Genomic DNA, 21,715 nt, shown 5'->3' on the forward strand with positions numbered 1-21,715 from the left:
GAATACTGAGAATGAGCTGAACGACTGCATTGTTCCCCCTAAACTGTTCCTCGTATTGTAGTATGTTAAAATGAAGTGGTTTTGGAGCCAAGGCGTAATGTTTTTCAAAGGAAATAAAAGGCCATTGCAAAGTTTTAAAGGTAATATCGCACCTCTGTTGTATATTGCCTGGAAAACAAATGGGCAGTTTAATAAAGTAACTGTCAGCAAAAAGTACATTACATTCTGAAGTCGGGAGTGTTGTATAGTGGTAAGGAGCAGGGCTCGCAACAGAGGTTTCTGGTTCAATTCCCTGCTGGGGCACCGCTGCTGTACCCTTGGGCAAAGTACTTCACCCAAAATTGCCTCAGTAAATATCCAGCCATATAAACGGATAAGGTAAAAACTGTACCCTATGTAAGTTTCTCTGGGTAAGAACGTCTGCTAAATGACAATAATATAATGTAATGAGAAAAAGTTGAGGGCCATCTTCATCCTCATTCCACACAGTGTGGCCTTCTACTTTTTGTATCATTTTTAACAAAAAAATGTTTTCATGCACCTCTTTATCTGTTTAAAAACTGCATTACTCCCTGTCAGTCATTCCTAATGGATAAGATGAGATGCCCAAGACGATACCCTTGCTATCGATAAGAATATCTCAATCATTGCAAGCTTAATTACAGGTAGCCATAGTATTGAACAACACAGGTATTAAATAACACAGGTTATGTAGCCCCATTGAAAAAAGGCCTATGATAAAGAAGAAAGAATGAATGAGTTACATAAACATGACTGCTAGCTAAGTTATGTGTGCCTATGAGCTGATGGATATTGCAGCGTTTCTCAAGCCTCTCCTGGCAGCCCACTGTCCTGCGTATCTTCTATCTATCCTTGCTGCTTAATTAAATCAGGCGTGCTCAGCTAATCAAAAGTGCCACTGATGAGTTCAGTCAGGTAGGTAGAGCAAGGATAGACAGAAGATATGCAGGACAGTGGGCCACCAGGAGTAGTATTTAGAAACACTGGGATATTGCATATGTATTTGTTATTGCATTTTCTATCTTACTGTTGTCAGAAATGACCCAGTAGTCTTATACACTGACATACTAACCTGTTTCAGCTATGTGACCATGACTGTGCTTTGTTTTGTGCTTCCTTCCTGCATACTGCACCATTATTGATTTGTTTTGCGTCACGAAAGGAAAATCTATGCATTGCAGGGCAAGTTTTAATGGTTTACATTGGTACTGTTTAAATACATACCGCATTGTGCACAGAAAGCACTTTTCTCTGGCTCCTTGATGAATTACAGCTTCAGGCATCTGTTTTTTATCGAACCTTCAGACAGAAAGAAAAGCTGTAGAGCACCAATTTCCTGGTCTTCCTCTAATTCTGATTAATTTAATGTGTAGGAGAGAATCCCACATTGCACTCTCAAAATAATTTGCCTATAGTGGGGGGACGTTGGTTGAAGCCGGCATATTCAGAGTCCCCTCGTCTGTTCAACGACATTGGAATGCAAAAGGAGATCCCTTGCACCAGTTTTTCCCCTTCTCTGAAATGCTCGGAATAGCACGGCTCAGACCCCTGAGATATGGGTGTTCTGAGTGCCGTTTGAAAAGATGTTGCCAAACACTCATCAGGTATTATTGAGGCACTTGTGTGTTTTTTACACATTAAATACCCAGACTTGTTTTGTTACCATGCAAATGCGGGACATAATGAGTGCTCTGCTTCGGGACTGAGCAACGGGAAAGCACTTAGTCTGTCCTGGCAAGGAGGCACGCAGTCACAGCGGTGGGCCTGAACAGCAAAACACTCTGGAGGCTGGCTGCAGTATCCGCCCCCCAGGTCTGTGTGGAAAAGTGTCCAGGAGCTTTATCTGGAGGCTGGCTGCAGTATCTGTTCCCCCAGGTCTATGTGGACAGGTGTCTAGCAGCTCGTTCTGGAGACTTGCCACGGTGTCTGCTCCCCAGGTCTCTGTGGACAGGTGCCTAGGCGCTCCTCCTCTCTGGAGACTGGCACTGCGAGCATCGCCTCCTCGGGTCTGCGCAGTCGAGTGTCCAGGCGCTCTCCCTGGAGACCGGCACTGCAGCAGCTGTGCCCCAGGTATGCGCATCCTGGAGCTATCAATGCCTCTCTATACCCCATAATGAAGGAGGACTGGGTGAGCTGGGCACATCTTCCTCCAGAGCAGAGACGCCACCCTCCCCTCTTTTTAAAGAAAGGATAGGACTTTTAATTAGAGGAGCCCGTTGTCAGAAGCCATCACATTCTCCCCGCTGAATCCTTTATCCTCACAGTAACCTCATTAGAATCATCGCCAGAGCTCCTGTTGGTTCTTATTTGCCATTTAGACTGGCTGTCTCATTAAAGTGTTGCCTCTGAAAATAATGCCAGGAAGATCAATATGATGAATGGGGGTGATGAGAGGGCGGTGCAGGCGCTGGCCGTGCGCCGGCACTCCGGTGGACAGGACGGTGCGGTGCGACACAGATTAGCGTCCCCCTCTCGCTTCCTCCTGGTTAGCTCTTTATGAGAACATGCTAATTTAAGATCGCCGACTGCTTGTTGCCACTCAGCTGGGGCAATAGTAAAATCAGTGCTCCCTCTATGGACTACAGGGGACACAATCAAAGAAAAACTGAATGCTGTGTGGTGGCAGTGACTACCATGCTGATCTTTCTGCCCGCTTGCGGTGAAATGCCATCACCGCTGTTACCCTTGAGAGCGGTTATGTGATCAATCTGTCAGTCAGGGACATTACTGTTTCTACTACTGCTTCCTCTAGTTGTAGCGAAAAAAACAACTCCTCTCTCACTCATGTCAAAATATGACCATACAGAGATACCTTAATGATTGCCAGCCAGACTGTAATGCTGTATGCATGTTATTGCATGTTTAAAAAAGGTATGTTGTACCATTCAACAGTATGTAGTAAGAAATTAAAAAGAAAATAAGTATGAGTGGGCAGCAGTGTGGTGTGGTGGTTAGGAGCAGATCTTGTAACCCAGACTTTGCTGATTTGATTTCCAGATAGGCCACAGCTGTTTTACCCTTTGGCAAAACTCTAAACTGCCTCAGTAAATATGAGGCTGTTTAAATGCAGATTGTACACTGATCTAGATAAGAGTGTCTACTAAGCAAAGGTAATGTAAGGGTAAAATCTGCACTCTTTGACTATTTTCTGCTGTTATTTTAGTATTGATTTTTCTCAAGGACCGCGGGTTCAAATTCAACCACCGACGATTCATTCCTTCTGACGTTGCCGCGAATCACAGGAATAGAGAAGAGAACGGGAGAGGAGGGGGTGAAAGGTCGTAAGAGGAAAAGAGAATATTACAGCAGCTTTCCGTGGCCAATCGGCGGCCGGGTTCAAACCAGGCAGGCGGAAGCGGTGAGCCTCTGTCTGATCAGAGGGGGCTGAATTGTAAACACAAGGGAGTCAACACCGGGTCTCTCTGCTTGCTGAGCTTGCTAAACCCGTGTTTATCTAGCACAAGAGCGCATAATAAACACCCTCGGTTTATGGCAGCGGTAGAACAAGGGGCCACGCACTGTATACAAATATACGCGCGTTATAAAATAAACATGGCGCGGCGATCTTGCATGAGCGATCTCCTGCATTTGATAGCGGCACGCAAGGGAGGAAATAGAGGGCCGCTCGGCAAGTAAGGTTATTTCAAAGGTACAGGCGCTCAGCAGACACCGGGACTGGAGAATCCCATTATCTCCACGGTGACAGGAGAAAGCTGTTATTTTTTTGTCTTGTGGCGGTGAAGGAGATGTGCTATACCGCTGATTTCTCCAGAGTACATTCTGCGCAAATCATTGATGATCCCCAGTACCTCACTGACCATCAGACTTATCAGTACATCTACTACTGTAACTTTTTAGCTAGCTTTTGATAACGTATGTTTTGTTTTTTGAAACATTACATTATTGTCATTTAGCAGACGCTCTTATCCAGAGTGATTTACATAGGTTACAATTTTTACATGCTATCCATTTATAAAGCTGGGTATTTATGAGGCAATTGTGGCTTAAGTACCTTCCCCAAGGGTACAGCAGCAGTGCCCCAGCAGGGAATCGAACTGGCAACCTTTTGGTTATAAGCTCTGTACCTTAGCACTGTGCTACACATGCATTATGTATGTAACCAACACCCTATTACCTTGATGAAGAGGGAAAATAACAAGGGCAGAACTGCACAGAGCCAAAACGTTTTTATCTTTTGGACATTAAGAGAGTTCAGTAGAAGTAGAACAGGAGTAGGCGTATTGATAACACCGGTTGGATCTCAGGGACAGAAGGGAGTTTGAAGTATGCACAAATGTGTGGGTCAGGTTATTATTGTCGATTCTTGGTGCAGATACCAGAACAGCGCCCACAGCTGAGCTGGCAGCAGGATAGACATCCCACAATTCCTGCGGGTCTCCTCGGGCAAGTGCCCAGAGTCCTACAGGATACTGGACACTATCCACAACATGAAACTAAACCTGCTTTTTAATGCTGGATGCTCTCCACTACTTGATGCTTATGGAGAACGGCTTCAGGAGCGCGGACCCTAGAGTGCCTGCAGGTGGTTCGTGTGAAATGTGAAGTACACCTGTGCTGGAGACGTGCGCTCGGTGGCGCGGGCCGTGAAGAAAGATGGCGGTCGTTTGGAAAGGCGGAGGCGAGAGGATCCCCCCAAGACTCACCCAGACAGACAGCGGCTAGCTCTCAGCCCCCCGTCCCGTCCCCCGCCATGGTGTATTAATGGCTACCCGGTGCTGTCAGAGACAGGCCCCTCTAATTCTGATGAATGGTCATTACAGAGGAGAGAACGGACGACGCAGAAAAAATAGGGTTTAATTTGTGCCTGGGATTTCTGTAAACTCATTAATCACGTCAGTGCGCGGTGCCCTCTGCACCCCTTCTCTCCCGGTCCTGCATCTCCCCCCAGCCCAGGTTTCTACATCCTCCTACTGTCATCGCTGTTATTGCTCGTAATAATGCTGGCAGCAGTCGTAACAGTAGTAATACACACCAGATGAACACGAACGACTGTGCAGCAAAAGTGTATGCAAGAGAATTTAAATATTTGCCTTACAAGGCAAGCCGAATTAAGTGCATATCACATGAATGACATTGGTACAGAATAGCAAGTAACACATGAGCGATAAAATGTAAAACCAAAACGTACCGCGAGCGTATGCGCACACAGCAGCATCTGCTTTTAGCATTAGCGCAGCTCCTCATCATGATCCATAAGAGGAGCAGTCCTTTCCATCATGCTAATATGCACATAGTGCTGTACAGTGATCTCTAAGAACAGCTGTACATTACTATACATTACTGAGGAAAGCTCCTTGGACATTTGCTTTATTTACATGTATCAGCAAATACATTTAGAGCCCCTGTGCACAAAAACACTCCAATTAAACTCAGGGCACTCTAAGTTGTGCTGTGCTTAGCCCTCAGGGATAAATATAGAGAGGAGGAAAGTTACAAAAAAAATAATAGATAAAATAAGACATTTACTACAATGTTCTCTTTTTTCCTGGTATAGGAACCTATTTGTTATACAAGTAAAGATTCCAAGAGTAATAGTAATCCCCATAACCATGACATTTTGTAAATCACTTAAGCTAAAATTAATTGAGCTGATCATGACAAAGCTGACAGAATTATAAAGATAACTGTCATCCATATTACTTTCTGAGCTAGTTTTTAATACTTCTAACAATATAACAGAACAAATCAATCACTGCATTTTTAGAAAATACAGAGCTCACCACCTAACACTTACCTTCACTTACTGTTACCCTTAACCCTTACTCTGCTGTTAACCCTACTATTACACTAGCTGCTCCTGTGTCTTTAACTCCACCACGACTCTAATGTCACTCTTACCCTTTAACCATACCATGACCCTATCTCTTATCTTGTCTATAACCCTACCATGACCTAAGGTTCTTTAACCTTTACTATGTGGAGCAGTGAGAGTCATTGCCATGTAGGTCTGGCTTGCTCCTGTTCGGCTTCTCTGCTGGGTTCTGAATACCGGTCATCACCTGTGCCAAGGTCTGTGGCACACTCTTCATTTGAATTTCTGGCTGCCATGTGAAAGCAAAGCCCTCCAGCACTGGTGCAGCCCACAGCTGAGGCTCAGCCAGCACTGGCCTTTTTACCAGCATATGTCTTAGGGTTACCAGGCCTCTGGAGAGGGGTTGACTTTCAGTGTTTTAATTTTAGTTATTTATTTTTTTTTACTTTATCCAGCAGCCCTCGAGAGAGGGAGACAGAAAAAAAAGAAAGGAGAGAGAGAGGGGGCTCATGTTTCATGGTGTGTGTGTGGGTAATGTATTTGTTTGTGATGGAGAGAGATTATCTGGTGACCTGCCACATGCCAAGGCAAGAGGAACCTGGTGTGTGTAAGTTAAGCTTTCGCATGGGAAATCTCTGTTGCCCTAGGGTCCCCACGCAATTACGCTTCTGCGCTGCGTTTTGGCTTTGGCCTCGGTGCACTCGGAGTCTCGCTTCCTTCGTTATCTTAAAGCCACAGCGGTGTCGGTGTGACATTTGAAAGTTGCTTGCGTGACAGAAAAAAAAGGCGAGCGGCTGGAGTTAATGGCAGGAGAGTTTGCCCGCGTTTAAGATGTATCCGGCGTCGTGTCTCCTAGAGTGCGGAGAAACTGCGAGGGCTCGATTAGGCCGTCTCTCAGCTGGCATAATTCAGTCCCTCTCCCTCTAATTGTAATTCAATACCACATAATCCTGAATTTGTTACGCACCACATTTCATAATGTGCTGGAGCCGTGCACAGTCACGCTTGTCCAAGATGGCTTCGGGTTGTATTGTGTCTCAGGTAATTGGTTAGTATTTAAATGGTTTGTGGCTCGGAATAGCTGATGGAAATGTGCCTGTCGGGAAAAGTGCAGCTAAAGTGGCCTTTGCTGTACTTTCACAGTTTTGGAGTAGGACGAGTGTGTATCACAGTGGGGATCTCATTGGTCTCAATGGTTAAAAGTTTGATCACTCAAAGTCTAAAACAACAGGCAAATACATTACATATACATTACATGCATATATGCAGTATATACCATACCTGTCTGTACCCAGGACATACAACTGGATTCATGTAAGCACTAATTTGTCAAGCAAAGATGTTCACACTACATTGTGGTTAGGTGACATTCCTTGCTGCACGTAACAGTGAACTGTGATCGCCAATAAAACAAAAGAAGACAGGTGTTCCACTGATAGTGTGTAGCTGTGCCACTTCATTTCCAATATGTAGTGCCCTTTATACGTTAATCATCTTGTTCTCTTCCCTAAGTCAGTCATTTGAGCAATGTCATCCAAAACCCATCAATCCATCTTTTTCAGTTATCCTACTCACAGTTTGGCAGATGCACATGGGGTGATCACATGACCTCTGCTCCACCTACAAAGACATAAAAATACATTGAGTGCTGAAGAAAGCTCCAACAGTCAACATGACACTGAAAGGTTCTATCCAATTAAGCCCAGTTAGGTGTTATTAGAGTTGCTGTTACCCTGGCTGTCTTATAGTGCTAAGAATTCAGCAGGCCTTTCTGCAAGCCAGTTATTTACAGTATGGTTGAATCTTTACTAGGTCAGTTGTGTCAGAAAAACATTCACCTTCCAATGGTATAGGTCAGGTGCTGTTTTCAACAGTCAGCTGTCAGCTTAGGACAAAAACCCTTCATTGTGAGTGTCACCACTCATTTGTTGTATGACTGTTTGATCTTTCATTTTCAATCTGAAGGCATTCTGCAGGCCTCAGTAGGTGGTATTGAACCTAGTGCTAGTGCTAGGACTAGAGATCTGAGGCACACAATCTATATTTAATCTGCCCCTCTGTTTTTCACTGTGTTTTTTCAGTGGGAGGAGGTGAGCGGCTACGACGAGAACCTCAACACCATCCGGACCTACCAGGTGTGCAACGTGTTCGAGTCCAGCCAGAACAACTGGCTCCTGACCACGTTCATCGACCGGCGGGGCGCCCAGCGCATCTACGTGGAGATGCGCTTCACGGTGCGCGACTGCGGCAGCATCCCCAACGTGCCGGGCTCCTGCAAGGAGACCTTCAACCTCTACTACTACGAGACCGACTTCGTCATCGCCACCAAGGGCACGGCCTTCTGGATGGAGGCGCCCTACCTGAAGGTGGACACCATCGCCGCCGACGAGAGCTTCTCGCAGGTGGACTTTGGCGGGCGGATGATGAAGGTGAACACGGAGGTGCGCAGCTTCGGCCCGCTCTCCAAGAACGGCTTCTACCTGGCCTTCCAGGACTACGGCGCCTGCATGTCGCTGCTGTCCGTCCGCGTCTTCTACAAGAAGTGCCCCAGCATCGTGCAGAACTTCGCCAACTTCCCCGAGACCATGACGGGCGCCGAGAGCACCTCGCTGGTCATCGCCCGCGGCGTGTGCATCGCCAACTCGGAGGAGGTGGACGTGCCCATCAAGCTCTACTGCAACGGCGACGGCGAGTGGATGGTGCCCATCGGGAGCTGCACCTGCAAGGCCGGCTTCGAGCCGGACAACGCCAACGTCTGCAGAGGTGAGCGGCTCCTCTTCGTCGGTTTGATCCCGGGTGCTCTGGCGGAGCCTCACACTGTACTCAGATGGTCTTTGGGATGGTGTAGGGGGTTGGGGAGAGGCGCTGAGCTGTGAGAGCGTATTCTAGGCCTCACCCCCCACCCCCCCCCCAACCCCCACCCCCTGTAGCCTGAGAAGCCTCGCTTATTAATCGTTGTCATGCGGCGTTCTGCTGGTGGATTAGAGTCAGCAGATTACACAGGCTGCCTCGGCCTCCTTTGTCTTGCCTTTCACTTCATAGGCGGGAGGTTTTTCCCTCTCCGCATGTTTGCCCCACTCAGCACTATTTTCACTATGAATAGCGCGGGAGGCCGTCCTTAATGCAGTGGAAATGTATACAGTATTGAACCTGAGCGTATTGTTCTGAATCGGGAGCTGATTGCAGGTTTCTCGCGGGCCCCTAAGTGCAGCGCTCACGCTGCTGCCTGAGCTGCTTCTCTTGTTATTTTCGCTCCAACGCATTTATACAGGATGCATCTGTACTGCTGTCGTTGCCTTCGATAGGCTGGTGTTCAGTAGTCCTGCTCATACCTGAGGTAAGCTGCCAATGTGTCCAGTCTTCCTGGGCCCCCTATCAGTTGCAGAGCTTTAAAACCAGTAAAAACACGCATGCTTTGCTCATGCTCATACAGGCACACAATCATGAAGCTAAGCTTTCTTTCAGGGCCTGCACCATATTTGATCTGGCCGGACGCTCACCAGAGGTCTGCTCCGTGCAGATAAGATCAATTGACAGCCATCCACCGCGATCGATGAATAGACTTTTTTTAAATCTCCTGATGTAGGATCAGGCTTTTCTCCGGCGCCCCGTCGAGTGCCCTTGACAGACTCTGGTAACTTTGAGCAGCTTTAGCCACGCCACACGCATCCCTGCTGTGGATCTGCTAAAGCTTTAATTCCAGAACCTCAGTTTGGCTGAAAGACTAACAATAATGTCTATGAGCCATTTTTATCCTCCGAAAAAAGTTCCTTTTCCACATCTTCACTCATTTTCGCTTCTGTGACAAAGAGAAGAAGCACAGTCATGTTGCTTTTAATCAAAAACTTTAAATATTGGATTGTATTCCAGAGAAAGCAGAGCCACAGTGGAATTGCATCTCTTATTAACTAACAACAATGTTAAGAAGGATATCTTTTATGTTACCAGAAGTCATTTTGATCTCACGTATTGATAGTGCGCCAGCTACTTTTTTGAAGGCTGAACATGGGCACGGATGCTTCTGGAACAACCTGTTCTGGTTATCATTGAATTAACAGCTTCCGATGTTATTGGTCCTGTACTGATGTGAAGCCGTGGCGTCTGGAATCTTTACTTGATGAATAAATAAATACCAAAGCAGCACTTTATTCTCAGCACAGAGGCAATCAGTTGGCTAATATATTTTAAAGAAGTGCCAGCATGCACAACATTTTAATAGAAATATAATGAAATTGCCTGAAAAATCATGAGGTGTTTATTTGTATTTATGTGTCCATAAATAACTTCCTGTGAAATCGGTTCCCACTCAGGCTTTTCTTGAGAGCTCCCACCAATCTTATTTATGTCCTGCTGCCCTCTATTTCTGTCAGGGGGCCATATTTCTTAGTCAGACTACCCTAGCTCCCCTGCTCTCCTCCTCTTTCCCCCTCTCATTTGCTTCTCTCTCTCCTCCCCCCTTACTCTGCCGACTGCTGCCTCCTCTCTTTCACTCTTGAACCCTCCCATCCTCCTCTCCCCATTTGCCCTTTCCCCTCTCTCACCCCACCCCTTAGACTTTTTCTCTCTCCCTCTCTCCTTAGCCCATCCTGTCTCTGTCTCCTTACCCTCAGTCTCTCCCTCTGTCTTCCTCTTTCAGTTTAACAAGGCCTTGCTGATTGGTGGGTGTCTCACCCCTCCCCCATAAACGCACCTGGATACTCCCTCACCGGCTTTGAAACCCATCTCTGAAACAGCTGTCGATTCATTTCGTGAGACATCTTTCGTCGCGAAAGATAAAAAGATATCAACATCAACATATTCAAATAAACTGCCCAAATATTAATCTTGGCAACTGCTCAGATGTTTCCTGCCAGTAGGGCCTTGTTTTGAGTGAAACAGCTCTATTGGTGCAGACGTGCTTGGATAGGGTGTAACAGATGCGCCGCTGCAGCTGTGAGGCCGGGACACAGCGGCGTGCCGCGGGAGTCGGGCCGCAGGTCTGCCCGGGTCACACACCCCGGCTGTCGGGGGTCGCCCCGGCGGGCCGGAGGCAGGCTGCGCCCCCGCGGAGGAGTACGACTGAGAGGAGATGTGTGAGGTTCGGGAGCTGACAGCTCTGATGGAGACTGTGTGATCCACCGCTGAGCTGAGGGCCCCGGGCATACACACGTCTGCAGCGTGCACATCTGAGTCCACTGCAATGACTCCCAGTAACTCCCAACTCCTGCAACAACTGACATTACACATATACACGCTCTAAAACCACACACTGTCTTTCACACCCACACAGACACATACACACGCATGCACACACTCACTCACACACACACACACACACACACACGCGCATACACACAGTCACTTGTGCACTCATGTATGCACACACGCATGCGTGCATTCTCTCGCACACATATACACATTAACAAGGCTGTTGTGTAATTCTGGTATTGTGTGTGCAGATGTAAAATTATAAAGCATCTGAATTCGTCAGTAATGTGATGTGTGACAGATTTAGTTTATTCCTCATCCTCACTCTTCTTCTGCTCCTGGGGAGTCGTAAGGAGATGTCTAAGCCCCCACTGGACCGCTGCTACAATCCCCAAGCTCCAGACATCATGTCAAAAGAGCAAATGAGGACAGAGGAGGTGACTGAATGTCCCACCCGCCTCCAAATAGGTCCCAGATGGTCACGGCCACCTGGCCGGTGCGAGCAGGCCATTAGTGCCAACACACACCCTTCCTGCCACCGAGAGCGGGCAGCTGCGGGGCTAACCAGGCCCCTTTGGGCCCATACCTGATGGGCCTGTGGTCTCGTGACTGAGTCCATCTTGAATTCTCTCTGTATGTCTGTCTCCCTCTCTCCCTCTCACTATCACCATCCACCTCTATCTGTTTCTCTATTTGTGTAGTGTTCACTGTGTGTGTGTGTTTGAGGCCAAGCTTCAGACTGCTGCAACGTCCATAGCTGTTAGCTGCACAGACACACACACACACACGCACACACACCAACACAGTGAATACTGTGATATTCCTTTCAGTGCCCCTGGCAGAACTCCTGCTCTGAATTTAAGAATGATCTTCAGGTTACATTATGCCAGTTTGATTTCTGTTTGTAGAGAGGCATTGTTTTGACGAGCATCTTTTTTAATGAAAACAAAGCTTGCCTTTTCCTTTCTGAGATAGACAGCAGACAGAAGTTTTTTTTTTTTTTTTGACTTCCTGTCTCTTCAAAGGAAGTTTTGTTTTCTCAGCAGGGACTAGGGTTCACAGGCAATTTTTATCATGCAAACACAAAAGGTCAAGCTTTTTGGGTTTTCTCTGTGAGGTTCTCTTGAAGTTGTTTGACCTGTAAGAAGTTTGGAAAGACACAGAAGATGTCATCAGCTGGCCTCAGATCACATTGCATGACATCACAATAATTTTTAGGTCTGCATCTGACAAAGCCTTTCTGTCTCTGATGACAGAAGATCTATCCCTGAGACTCTGCCTTTCTGAATTCTGAAGTAGCCAGTGCATCTTGCTCTTATTACTTCTTGGGGCAGCCTATATGTTTTTTTCATCTGATGTTCATTCAGTTAAAAATGAACCAGAGATTGCTGTATGGGCACCGGTAGCTGAGCTGCGCATGTGAAGATGATGCTGTAGTTATTATAGATGATGAGGCAAGATGGTCCAAATGGGCTGTTCCATTCACTTACAGCTTCTTGCTGTGTGTTTGTGTGTGATGAAAGGAGACTGGGCGGTGCGAGTGTGCAAGCTCTCCCTCCCCACTGCTGTGGACCTCATCCTGTCTGCTTGGACTCCGAGACGCTCCGGGGGGAGGACTGGAACAGCAGGGTCACACAGTGTACTCTCACTCTGATACCCAGAGGCATAACTCTCCAAAATGTGAACACCTGCATCTGTAGGACATGCCCAGCTACAGTAACCCTGCCACACCTCAGGGACTTGTCTATGTCTGTCTCTGTACGTTTCTGCCTTTCTCTCTCTCTCTCTCTCTCTCTCTGTCTGTCTACCTCTCCCTCTCTTGCTCTCTCTCTTTTCCTCTGTCTCTGTCTCTTTCTCTCTCTCTCTATCTCTGACTTTCTCTTTTGGTTACAGTTACTGTCTTCCTGTCCCTCTCGTCCTTTCTCTGTCTTCCTCTTTCTCACTGCCCCTCCCTCCCCTTAACTGTTGAATTAATTAACAACGGACACATTCATTTCCCCAATGAGAGAAATCATCACAGTGCCCAACTCGTATTTGTAACCCTCCAGCTGTAGGACTAATTCTGTAGCCACCCCCTACACCCCCCCCCACCCCCCCACTGGCTTGCAGTTTACCCCAGCCCCGCTCCTGACGGATTTCTGCGATTCTGGCAAGGTTGTCCCTGATTGGTGGAGTCCCCGTCCCCGCTCCGGAGGCGCAGATGTAGATTCCGGGAATGAAGGCAATATCTTTTATTCGCCCCCCCTGTACGGACGGTATGAGCACACACGGCGTCATTAGTTTTACACGCCGACTGAGACTCTCGGCCCAGAGCGGTGGGAGAAAAACAGAGATCATCGTTGTTTTTTTTTTATCTTCCCTTCCGTTATATAGCCTTCCTGTGGGTCCTCAGAGGACCACAAACTCAATTCGCTTTCCTGGTCTGAGAGATTCACTTTAAAACAATTTTCAGCTTAATCCTGTTTTACACTATCTGCTTTTATGAGCTTGTACAAGGCTGAAACAAGGACCTAACACCCTCACAGTGTCTGCAGAGGGAGAATTGCCTATAAGACTTCAAATATAATAAGCTCCCACAATTAGAAGATACCTATTTGGCGTAGTGGATATAGCTGGCTGAGGAGTTGGCTGAAGTCTCTGCGTGAGAGGAAGAGGCTGATGGACCATGAGAGAGATGAGCAGGGAGGAGGGCAGATACACTCTGAATGTATCTGTCTCATGAAGCTGTCACATTTCCTGGGCTGATTACTGTCTGAAAATGTTACATTTACATTTTACATTTATTCATTTGGCAGACGCTTTTATCCAAAGCGACGTACATAGGTTGCAGTTCTTTACAATGTTATCCATTTATACAGCTGGATATTTACTGAGGCAACTATGGGTTAAGTACCTTGCCCAAGGGTACAGCAGCAGTTTCCCAGCGGGGATCGAACCGGCAACCTTTCGGTTACGAGTCCTGCTCCTTAACCACTATGCTACACTGCCGCCCACTATGCTACACTTGCCTGGAAGTATGAGCAGAGTTCCTCAAGGGAGAGGCTGTGTGTGGTTTCGTTATCTAGAAGCACTGTGTGTGGATATGTGTGTGTGTGTATTGTTCAGTTTTCTTGAAGCAGTATATGTGGTACAGTACTCATGAAGCAGTCTGTGTGTGTGTGTATGTGTGTGTGCGTTTGTGTGTGTGTGTGTGTGTGTGTGTGTGTGTTGGTATGTGGATGTGTATGTGTGTGTGTGTGTGTGTGTGTGTGCGTGCATGCGTGCGTGCGTACGTGTGTGTGTGTATGTTTGTGTTTGTGTGTGTATGTGTTGGTGTGTGCATGTGTATGTGTGTGTGTGTGTGTGTCTGTGAGCGTGTGTGTGCGTGTTGGCGGAGCAGGTGAAGGCTCTTTCGGCTGCCGTGGCGCTCCTCACACCTCGCCCCCGTTCCGGGCCGGTCCCGACTGAATTAGCATATCGACCCACGAGAGCAAAACAACCACTACTGCCAATATACACAGCTATCACTCACACGTCAAACCGTGACAGGAGCCGCCACTGAAGAGGCGAAAAATGACTCGACAAAAAAGCGTCTGAGTGCAGGAGAAAATGAGTGCATGCACGCGTGCCTTAGTGTGTGTGAGAGGGAGAGAGGGAGAGAGAGAGAGAGAGATCGATAGAGCTTCACATCTGACATGTGCCCTGTGCCAGGCTTGCTCCTGTCAGATATTTAATAAGAATTTCACAGATCAGCCCGGCTTCCGTGGAGCATAATTAATCACGGGAATAAGATGTCACGTTAAAGGGCCTCCGATCCTCTCGCTGGCATCGGCTCCTCTTCACCTCCCCCTGCCCTCTCCACCGCTCTCTCTCCCCCTGTCTCTCTTCTTCTTCTTCTCCTTCCTCTTACTGTCAGTCCATCTGCCCCCTGTGCTGGGTGTCATGTGCCGAAGCCTCTCTCCTCTCCTCCTCCCCTCCTCTCCTCTGCTCTCCGGGCAGCTGCGGTGTAGTACCGCGCAAAGCAGTAAGACAGTAGGGTGGGGTAACGCTGCCAGCAAGCCCCGCACGCTACCGCGTAGCGCTAACGCTAACGCTCAGCCTCTCCCGCTGAACAAAGAAGACGCCGCTGCACCCAGAGCTCTTTCACAAGGAGCTGCTTTCGAAGCCATGCCTCAGTGGGCAGTCTGTCTCCCACTCCCTCTTTCACACAGTGTGAAACGCTACGGGGCAGGTAGTCTGAAATGGCAGTGTGCAGAAATCGACTGTTTTCTGTTACTTCCTTTAATCAAAATGTGTTGGAAAGTGGGGAGAAGCACTGTGTGTGTGTGTGTGTGTGTGTGTGTGTGTGTGTGTGTGTGCGCGCGCGCACGTGTGCGCCTGTGTGAATATACATGTCTGTGTGTTTGTGTCTGGAATTGTATGAGTGTGTGTGTGTGTGTGTGTGTGTGTGTGGATGTATGTATGTGTGTGTATTGTATGTACATGGATATACATTTGTATGTACACGGATGCGTGCTTAGTCCCAGGTCAACACCTTTGGTGTAGATGGCCTTGATCTGTGTGGTTGGCTTCGAGGACTCTGCAATGTAGAACGCTTCTGTTTAGAAGAGGGAAGATTTTCTTTGGAATTCAGAAATCAGGTCACTTGCGGAGCCATTCAAAAAAAAGAGCTGCAGTCTGTATTTTTAAATTTGTGACAGCTAGACACTGGAGGTCTGGAAAGCCGGTGTCTGGAGGTGGAGTCTCTCTGGATAGACGCCCGCAGGGGGACATAAATATGAAGTCGACATGTCTGCCTCATTATCGCCAGACTGTCACTGACAGAGGAGATTTGTGACGTGGAGTGCTTTTTTTTTCCCCTACTGTACCAGCCATCTTTTAAATGTTTTATTGCCTCCTTGTTAAATCAGAACTGCTTTAAGCTTTTTTTTCTCATTTATTTTGGTAGGGTAAATTTATGGAAAGAAAAGTTCCAAGTCCAGCCTGAAGTTAGGCTTTTGTGCATTGAGCACCGAGCACCAGCAGGATTTGAGGTCCAGACTCGACCACAGCCCAGCTTACATAACTCACATTTTGAAAGACGTAGTAAATTCATACAGTTGGATGTTTACGGAAGCATCTCAGGTTAAGTTGATTGCCTCAGGGTTCAACTCCCCCTGGGAATCATACCAGCAACCTCCGAGTTAGAAGCCCAGTCCCTAAACCCTTATTCCACTCTGCTGCCACACCTGATGCATGACATGCATCTCGTGAAGGCCGTCTTGCATTGTTTGTCGTTGACAGACTGAGAAAGATTGAAGGTCGTGTCTTGTCAAAGAGCTCCGAGCCGTTGCCGCAGGCCACGGGAGATGAATCTTTATTGTGAAATTGTAAGATGATGACAATGGTCTCCCTCCCCATTTCGTAGTTTTTGTTCTTCCTTTAATCCTGGAGATGGCGAAGGGGGTGGGGCCTTTTGGGAGGGGGGGTGGGGGGCGGGTGGAATTAGAAAGCACAGGAGGCACATCTGAAATGAAAGGGAAAAAGAAATTAAGAATTCTCTTCATTGGATTTTCTAATGACTTGGAAATATATAAACTGCATTGTCTTGGTTTATGAGGCTCCGCGGAGCATTTTATATGTTTTTTTTTATTTCTTTGTAATTGGGTAAGCGCTTATTTCTGAAGGCTTATTGCTGTGCCTGTAGCTTTTGTGGTCCGCCCCATTTCTATGCGAGGCGCATAAAAGCCTGGGAGACAGACGGGCTCTGGAAGCCGTTTGAACAGAACGCTTTAGAAGAGCATCGGAGAGACTGGCCCGCCTTCAGGAGACCCGCTCCGCATTGTGTCCGCGAACCAGACCGGGCAGAGTCGCTGGACTGCTGCCCTTTGACCTCCCCGGCATCCTAACGGCGCTTCCCTTGATGCTCCCCTACACCCCCCCCCCACTGGGCACACCCCAAACCGCATCCCTCTTCCCCCTGCTCTATTTATTTCTTCACACTCTTCCCCTCCTCCCTCCCCCTCTTTCTTTCCTGAGGGTTCAGCTACAGCAGGTTTCTGATGCGCCGGCATTAATATTACAGATATTTAAATAACTTTATTCAACGTGCGGTGGGCTGTCGGGGGGGGGGGGGGTTGATTCGGCTGATTGAGCGCAGCCCAGCTCCCCAGGCCTGAGAGTCGATTCATCACGGCCGCGTTACTCATATATAACGGCCTGATCATCAGGCGGACGCAGTGGGTGGGGAGAGCTGATGTGCCTGCCAGGCGGAGCTGGGCTGGTGGTAACCGGGAGAGGTGGCTGCAAGGATGCTGTCACCAGGCAGTGAATAGATCACCTGCATGACGGGCGGAGATTTCACCCCTCGTTTCTGTCCCGCTGCGGGCTTTGTGCTTGACAGAACAATTTGCAAATCTGCTGCTGCTAACTTCTGATACGTGTATTCTTGTCTGATGAAATATGGTTTTCAATGTTTTCCTCTGACCCTCTTTGGAGTGTTCATTCTGTTTCAACCATTTCACAGTTTTCAAAGCCATTTTTTACAGTATTCTATTAAAACACAGTCTGCACACCACCTGTTTCACTTCAACAATCCCTCTCTTCTTGTACTTTGAGCATCTGTACGTAAATTGTTTTCCTTGGCACAGTGGATGCACTCATCTCAAATCGCTGGGTGCAGAGGTGTTATTTTACCCTCAGACGAGCTTCTGGAGTAGATTATCGGAGCGGCAGGGTGGAGTAGGACGGATCTCAGTCAGACTCAGATTTACCGGGGTGATGTGGCCGTCTGAACGTGCACTGTGCACCGAGGGTCGAGCGGGGATTCACCCAGAGCCCGGGCGCAGGTGTGTCTGCCCTGCGCTCTGTGTGCACAGCGGACAGCTGAGGGCTCCTCCGCTCTCCTGCTTCAGCCGCGGAGAGTGGCGTTTTCAGACCGGGGATCCTGGGAAAGAGAGAGGAAGGCTGGGAGAGGGCACACTGGTACTGCGTGCTTCAGAGCCAGATTTATGGCTCTGAGTGCACTGACCCATCATAGCCAACCCGGCCAGTGTTTTGTTGTATACAGAAGCTGTGATTGTTCAGGCTGTCTATTAGCCGGAGGAAAATGCAGCACATTTTTTTACACGATTCCTGTGATTTGGAGTACTGCGGGATGACGAGCACAAAATTCATATCGCTTTAGCTGGTGGCTTCTGTGTGTAAACATTGCTGTGTCTTCAATGACTGCAGTCTGTGTCTGCAATCTTAAAGTAGAAAATCACTGAGTCGGCAACACTGGCTGTGGTACATAGAACAGAGTTTGTGTCCATTCAGCAGGCTTCCATAGCAATCGTTGGGACTTTGAAGGCGAATTTCAATACCTGATTCTCCCCTGTAGCTGCGGTGGTCCCTGACCTGCCTGCCAGGGCTGACCATTCAGCTGGGCCCGTGGCGTTTGGTTTCCCAGGCGACGGAAACGGAGTGCCAATCATTGTCAAACGCAGGCCCCTCTCTCTCAGCGCGCTGGAAATCAGTGCGCCGCGGACGCCTTTGTTCAGGCCTGCCCCATTCACGGCCGCCCATTCAGTTTTAAACAGTTTATTTTGCGCGAGTGTAAACACACACACACGGACAAGCGCGCAACACGTACGCTCGCTTTTAACAGGAGCCAACTGTCAGCCGGGCCGCCTTGAAGCCCAATTAAAAAAAGCCGTAACTCCTCCATTCAGGCCCTCGTTACAGGCTCGAATTAAAAAGAGCTGCGGCGGCGAAAGAGAGGAGCAGAAGAAAGAGAGGAGGGTTTCCAGGGGGCTTGGGTCGGCTTGAATGGGGGCGAGATGCGAAGGCAGGGCCACGCCGCGGAGACATGCCTCTTTTTTTAATGAGGTGCTGGGAGTCCATAATGAGGGGTTGCGTGGTCCTCCCTTTTTCTCCACACTGCCACAAAGAGAGTGAGGCTTTTAAAGAAGAGTCACAGAAAAGTCTCTCTCTCTCTCCCCTCTCTCTTTCTCCCTGCCCCCCCCTGTCCCCCCTGTACCTTTGCTACATTCCATACTTGCTTGATTGGGCTAAAGGAACTGTGCGGGCCCCCCGTCCCTGACCCCAGCATTCTGTCCTCATAATTAGCAGGCCGCGGTGCTGCGCAGAGAGGGGGACAATAGGCAGAGCGGGCCGGGAGAAAGGGACAGGGGCAGACAAAGCCCTCAATGGCATCAGCAGATGGCCGGGCCTCCAACAATTTGCCCCGCCGTCACCGCTGTTGGCAAAACACAAAAGCCCCAGGACGCCGGGGAGCGACGGGGGAGGGGGGTGGACGGCGTGCTGGGGTGAGCAACCGCCCGGCGAGTCTGCCAGGGCGAGAGGATCGGCCGTTAGCCTGGCCGATAAGAGACAACACCATAGCGCCCCCAGTGGACAGTGCACTTTGCCAGAAGGACGGGGTTTTCCTTTCTCGTGCAAATGCTGAGTGCAGTTAACCTCATTATTTCACGAGGTAAGTTCTGGACGTCGGGGTGGGTGGTTGCCTGGAATGTGCTTTGACCTCAGACAAGGCACAAAGATTCTAGCAAATTCCATACTGTTCTCATAATTCCATAGGCACACATCAGTCATCTCCCCCAAGTCCATCTTTGCTTTGATTTCCGAGGACACCATTGACTGGCCCTGTCGATGGAGAGAAAACACAACGTCAGTCAAATATTCCTTCAAACTCGTTCATGTTTCCCAGACTCCTTTCTCCTTCACCCTGTGTCCGCTACCTCACACGGTCCTGCCTCTTGCAACGGGCGTTGTGTCTCCGATAAGAGATCACAATCCCGCTCTCCTAATGCCCATCTACCCAGTCCCGTCAAGCGCCTTCGGAGTCGGAGGGGAAAGCTAACAAAGTAAATATCCTGTCTCGTTACATTTAGATTATTGGCAGAGATTCCGCCTAAGTGCTGTGAAGCGCGGTGAGGCTCTTTTTGATATCTCTCAAAATGAACGCTTATCAAGGGCCGGCAGATCTTGCCGCGTTAGCGTGGCCACGCGCGGCTCGGCGCGTTGAACAGGAAGTGGAATGCCCCGGCACGCGTATTGTTTCCTGTCTGCACTCGCTCTCGGAACAGCTATCGGGGCTTCGCTGTCGACATCCTCGCGTTCCTACAGGTTGGAGCGTGCTGAGCTGAAAAACGAATCCGCCCGGCTCCCGGGCCATTAGGTTTCTGTTGTCAGACTCATAATAGCAACAGCTCTTTGGCAATGTGCCAACATCATTACATTTTAACTGCGGTATAACTGCTGTGCATGTACCTCTGGTTACACAGTGTCTAATATGGAATGCAGGTTTGTGATTTCATCATAAACTCACTGAATTATCTGAAAAAAAGTAAAATAAGTAAAAAAGAGATTTGAATAACCTCAATTTGGCCACTAAACCTAATCCCAAAGCCAACCCTAATCTCTGTATTATTACACAACATATATTTATGTAGCAGCTAAAGAGTAATGATTAATATAATTTCACTATGAGGTTACATTACCTCATATTATTTCTTTGCTTGGCAGACACCCTTAATCCATGGTAATTTACAAGGCTTGTTTTATTTTCCATTTTAAACGTGCATACAGCTGGATATTTACTGAGGCAATTAAGGTCAGGAATACTGGTCAAAGGTACCACAGCAGCACCACACCTGGGAATATGCAATCTTCCCCTTAGAAGCCCGTCTCGTTAATTACCACATGGCCATTCAAGGTTTCAATTACAAAGGTGGTCAGGCTTTGATTGCAAACTTCTGCTCCGCATAAAAACTCCTGTTCCTGTGGCTACAGCTGTCCCATGAGCACCTGCCGGAGGGAAGCCTGCCTCCATATGGACTTTTTAATGGATCTGAAGTTCTTCAGGCAGGACCACCTGAGCCAGCCTCCTCCATCAGCGCCCATCTGAGGCCGCGAGCGTTTCCGCGGCAAGCGTTTCCCCGGCGAGCAACACGGCGCTCCGACTGCGACAAATGATCTCCTCCTGAGGAAGCCCCCGCTGAGGCTGCCCACAGACAATGCCTGCGTGAAAAGACGCTGCTGGAGTATTCAGATGTGACAGCTAGGAGTGGGGGGGACTGCTAGAGAGGGAGTTGGGGAGGGGTGGGGGGGGGGGGTGGGTAGAGAGAGGTTGGAAAGAAAGAATAAGCGGTAGAGAGAAAGAGGGAGCGAGAGAGAAAGGGGCGAATGTAATCCTCTTTTTGTGTAGTCCTGTGAACGGAACGTTCTCTCTCCAGCAACCCATTTGTCGGGGTGCTTGTGTTGTTTCGCGGGGCTCACAAAGGGCCGAGAGACAGCGTCTTTCTGAGGGGGGGAAATAAATGGGCGCGCCTTTGGCGGCGAGGCGGTTTCTCAGGAGCCTGTCGTGAGCCGGTCCGCGGAGCGGGGCGACCTCATGAAGACATCAGAGGGACCGGTGGTGAGGACCCCGACACCCTCGCTTTGTCCAAGGCCCTGAAGTTTGGCGGCTTCTCAGTAACTTTCCACAGCCTTTTCAGCCTGCTTTGGCTTTTCCTGCACACACCGCCGTACCCGCGCGGGTCCTCCGCTCCCCTTTGAAAGCCCGTCTCTGCCTGCATTTTACAGAGACCAGAGTCTGCCTCGCCTTTAATGTCGTCCTCTGAAAGGCTCTCTGGTGCTTTTTAAATGCAGAGAGTTGCAGTGTTCTGCATGCATATGAAGCTGTCTGCAAAGCCTGAACTCAGTTTTTTAATGTTCTACCGTTTACTCTGTTTATTTCATTCATTTCAGTGCACATGATTTTGTAATGCACAT

The 21,715-nt window shown here is 48.5% G+C and overlaps 1 protein-coding gene across 1 annotated transcript in view; it reads left to right on the plus strand.

Annotated features, from left to right (window-relative positions):
• LOC118795327 (ephrin type-B receptor 1-like) overlaps positions 1 to 21,715 on the plus strand; it is a 155,614-nt gene that overhangs the window by 58,545 nt on the left and 75,354 nt on the right. The window contains exon 3 of the mRNA XM_036553738.1: positions 7,876 to 8,557. Within this exon, the coding sequence (XP_036409631.1) occupies positions 7,876 to 8,557 (682 nt within the window). The remainder of the gene's footprint in view (positions 1 to 7,875; positions 8,558 to 21,715) is intronic.

The sequence above is a fragment of the Megalops cyprinoides genome, chromosome 20, assembly GCF_013368585.1.
Source record: "Megalops cyprinoides isolate fMegCyp1 chromosome 20, fMegCyp1.pri, whole genome shotgun sequence".
NCBI classification, from domain to species: domain Eukaryota; kingdom Metazoa; phylum Chordata; class Actinopteri; order Elopiformes; family Megalopidae; genus Megalops; species Megalops cyprinoides.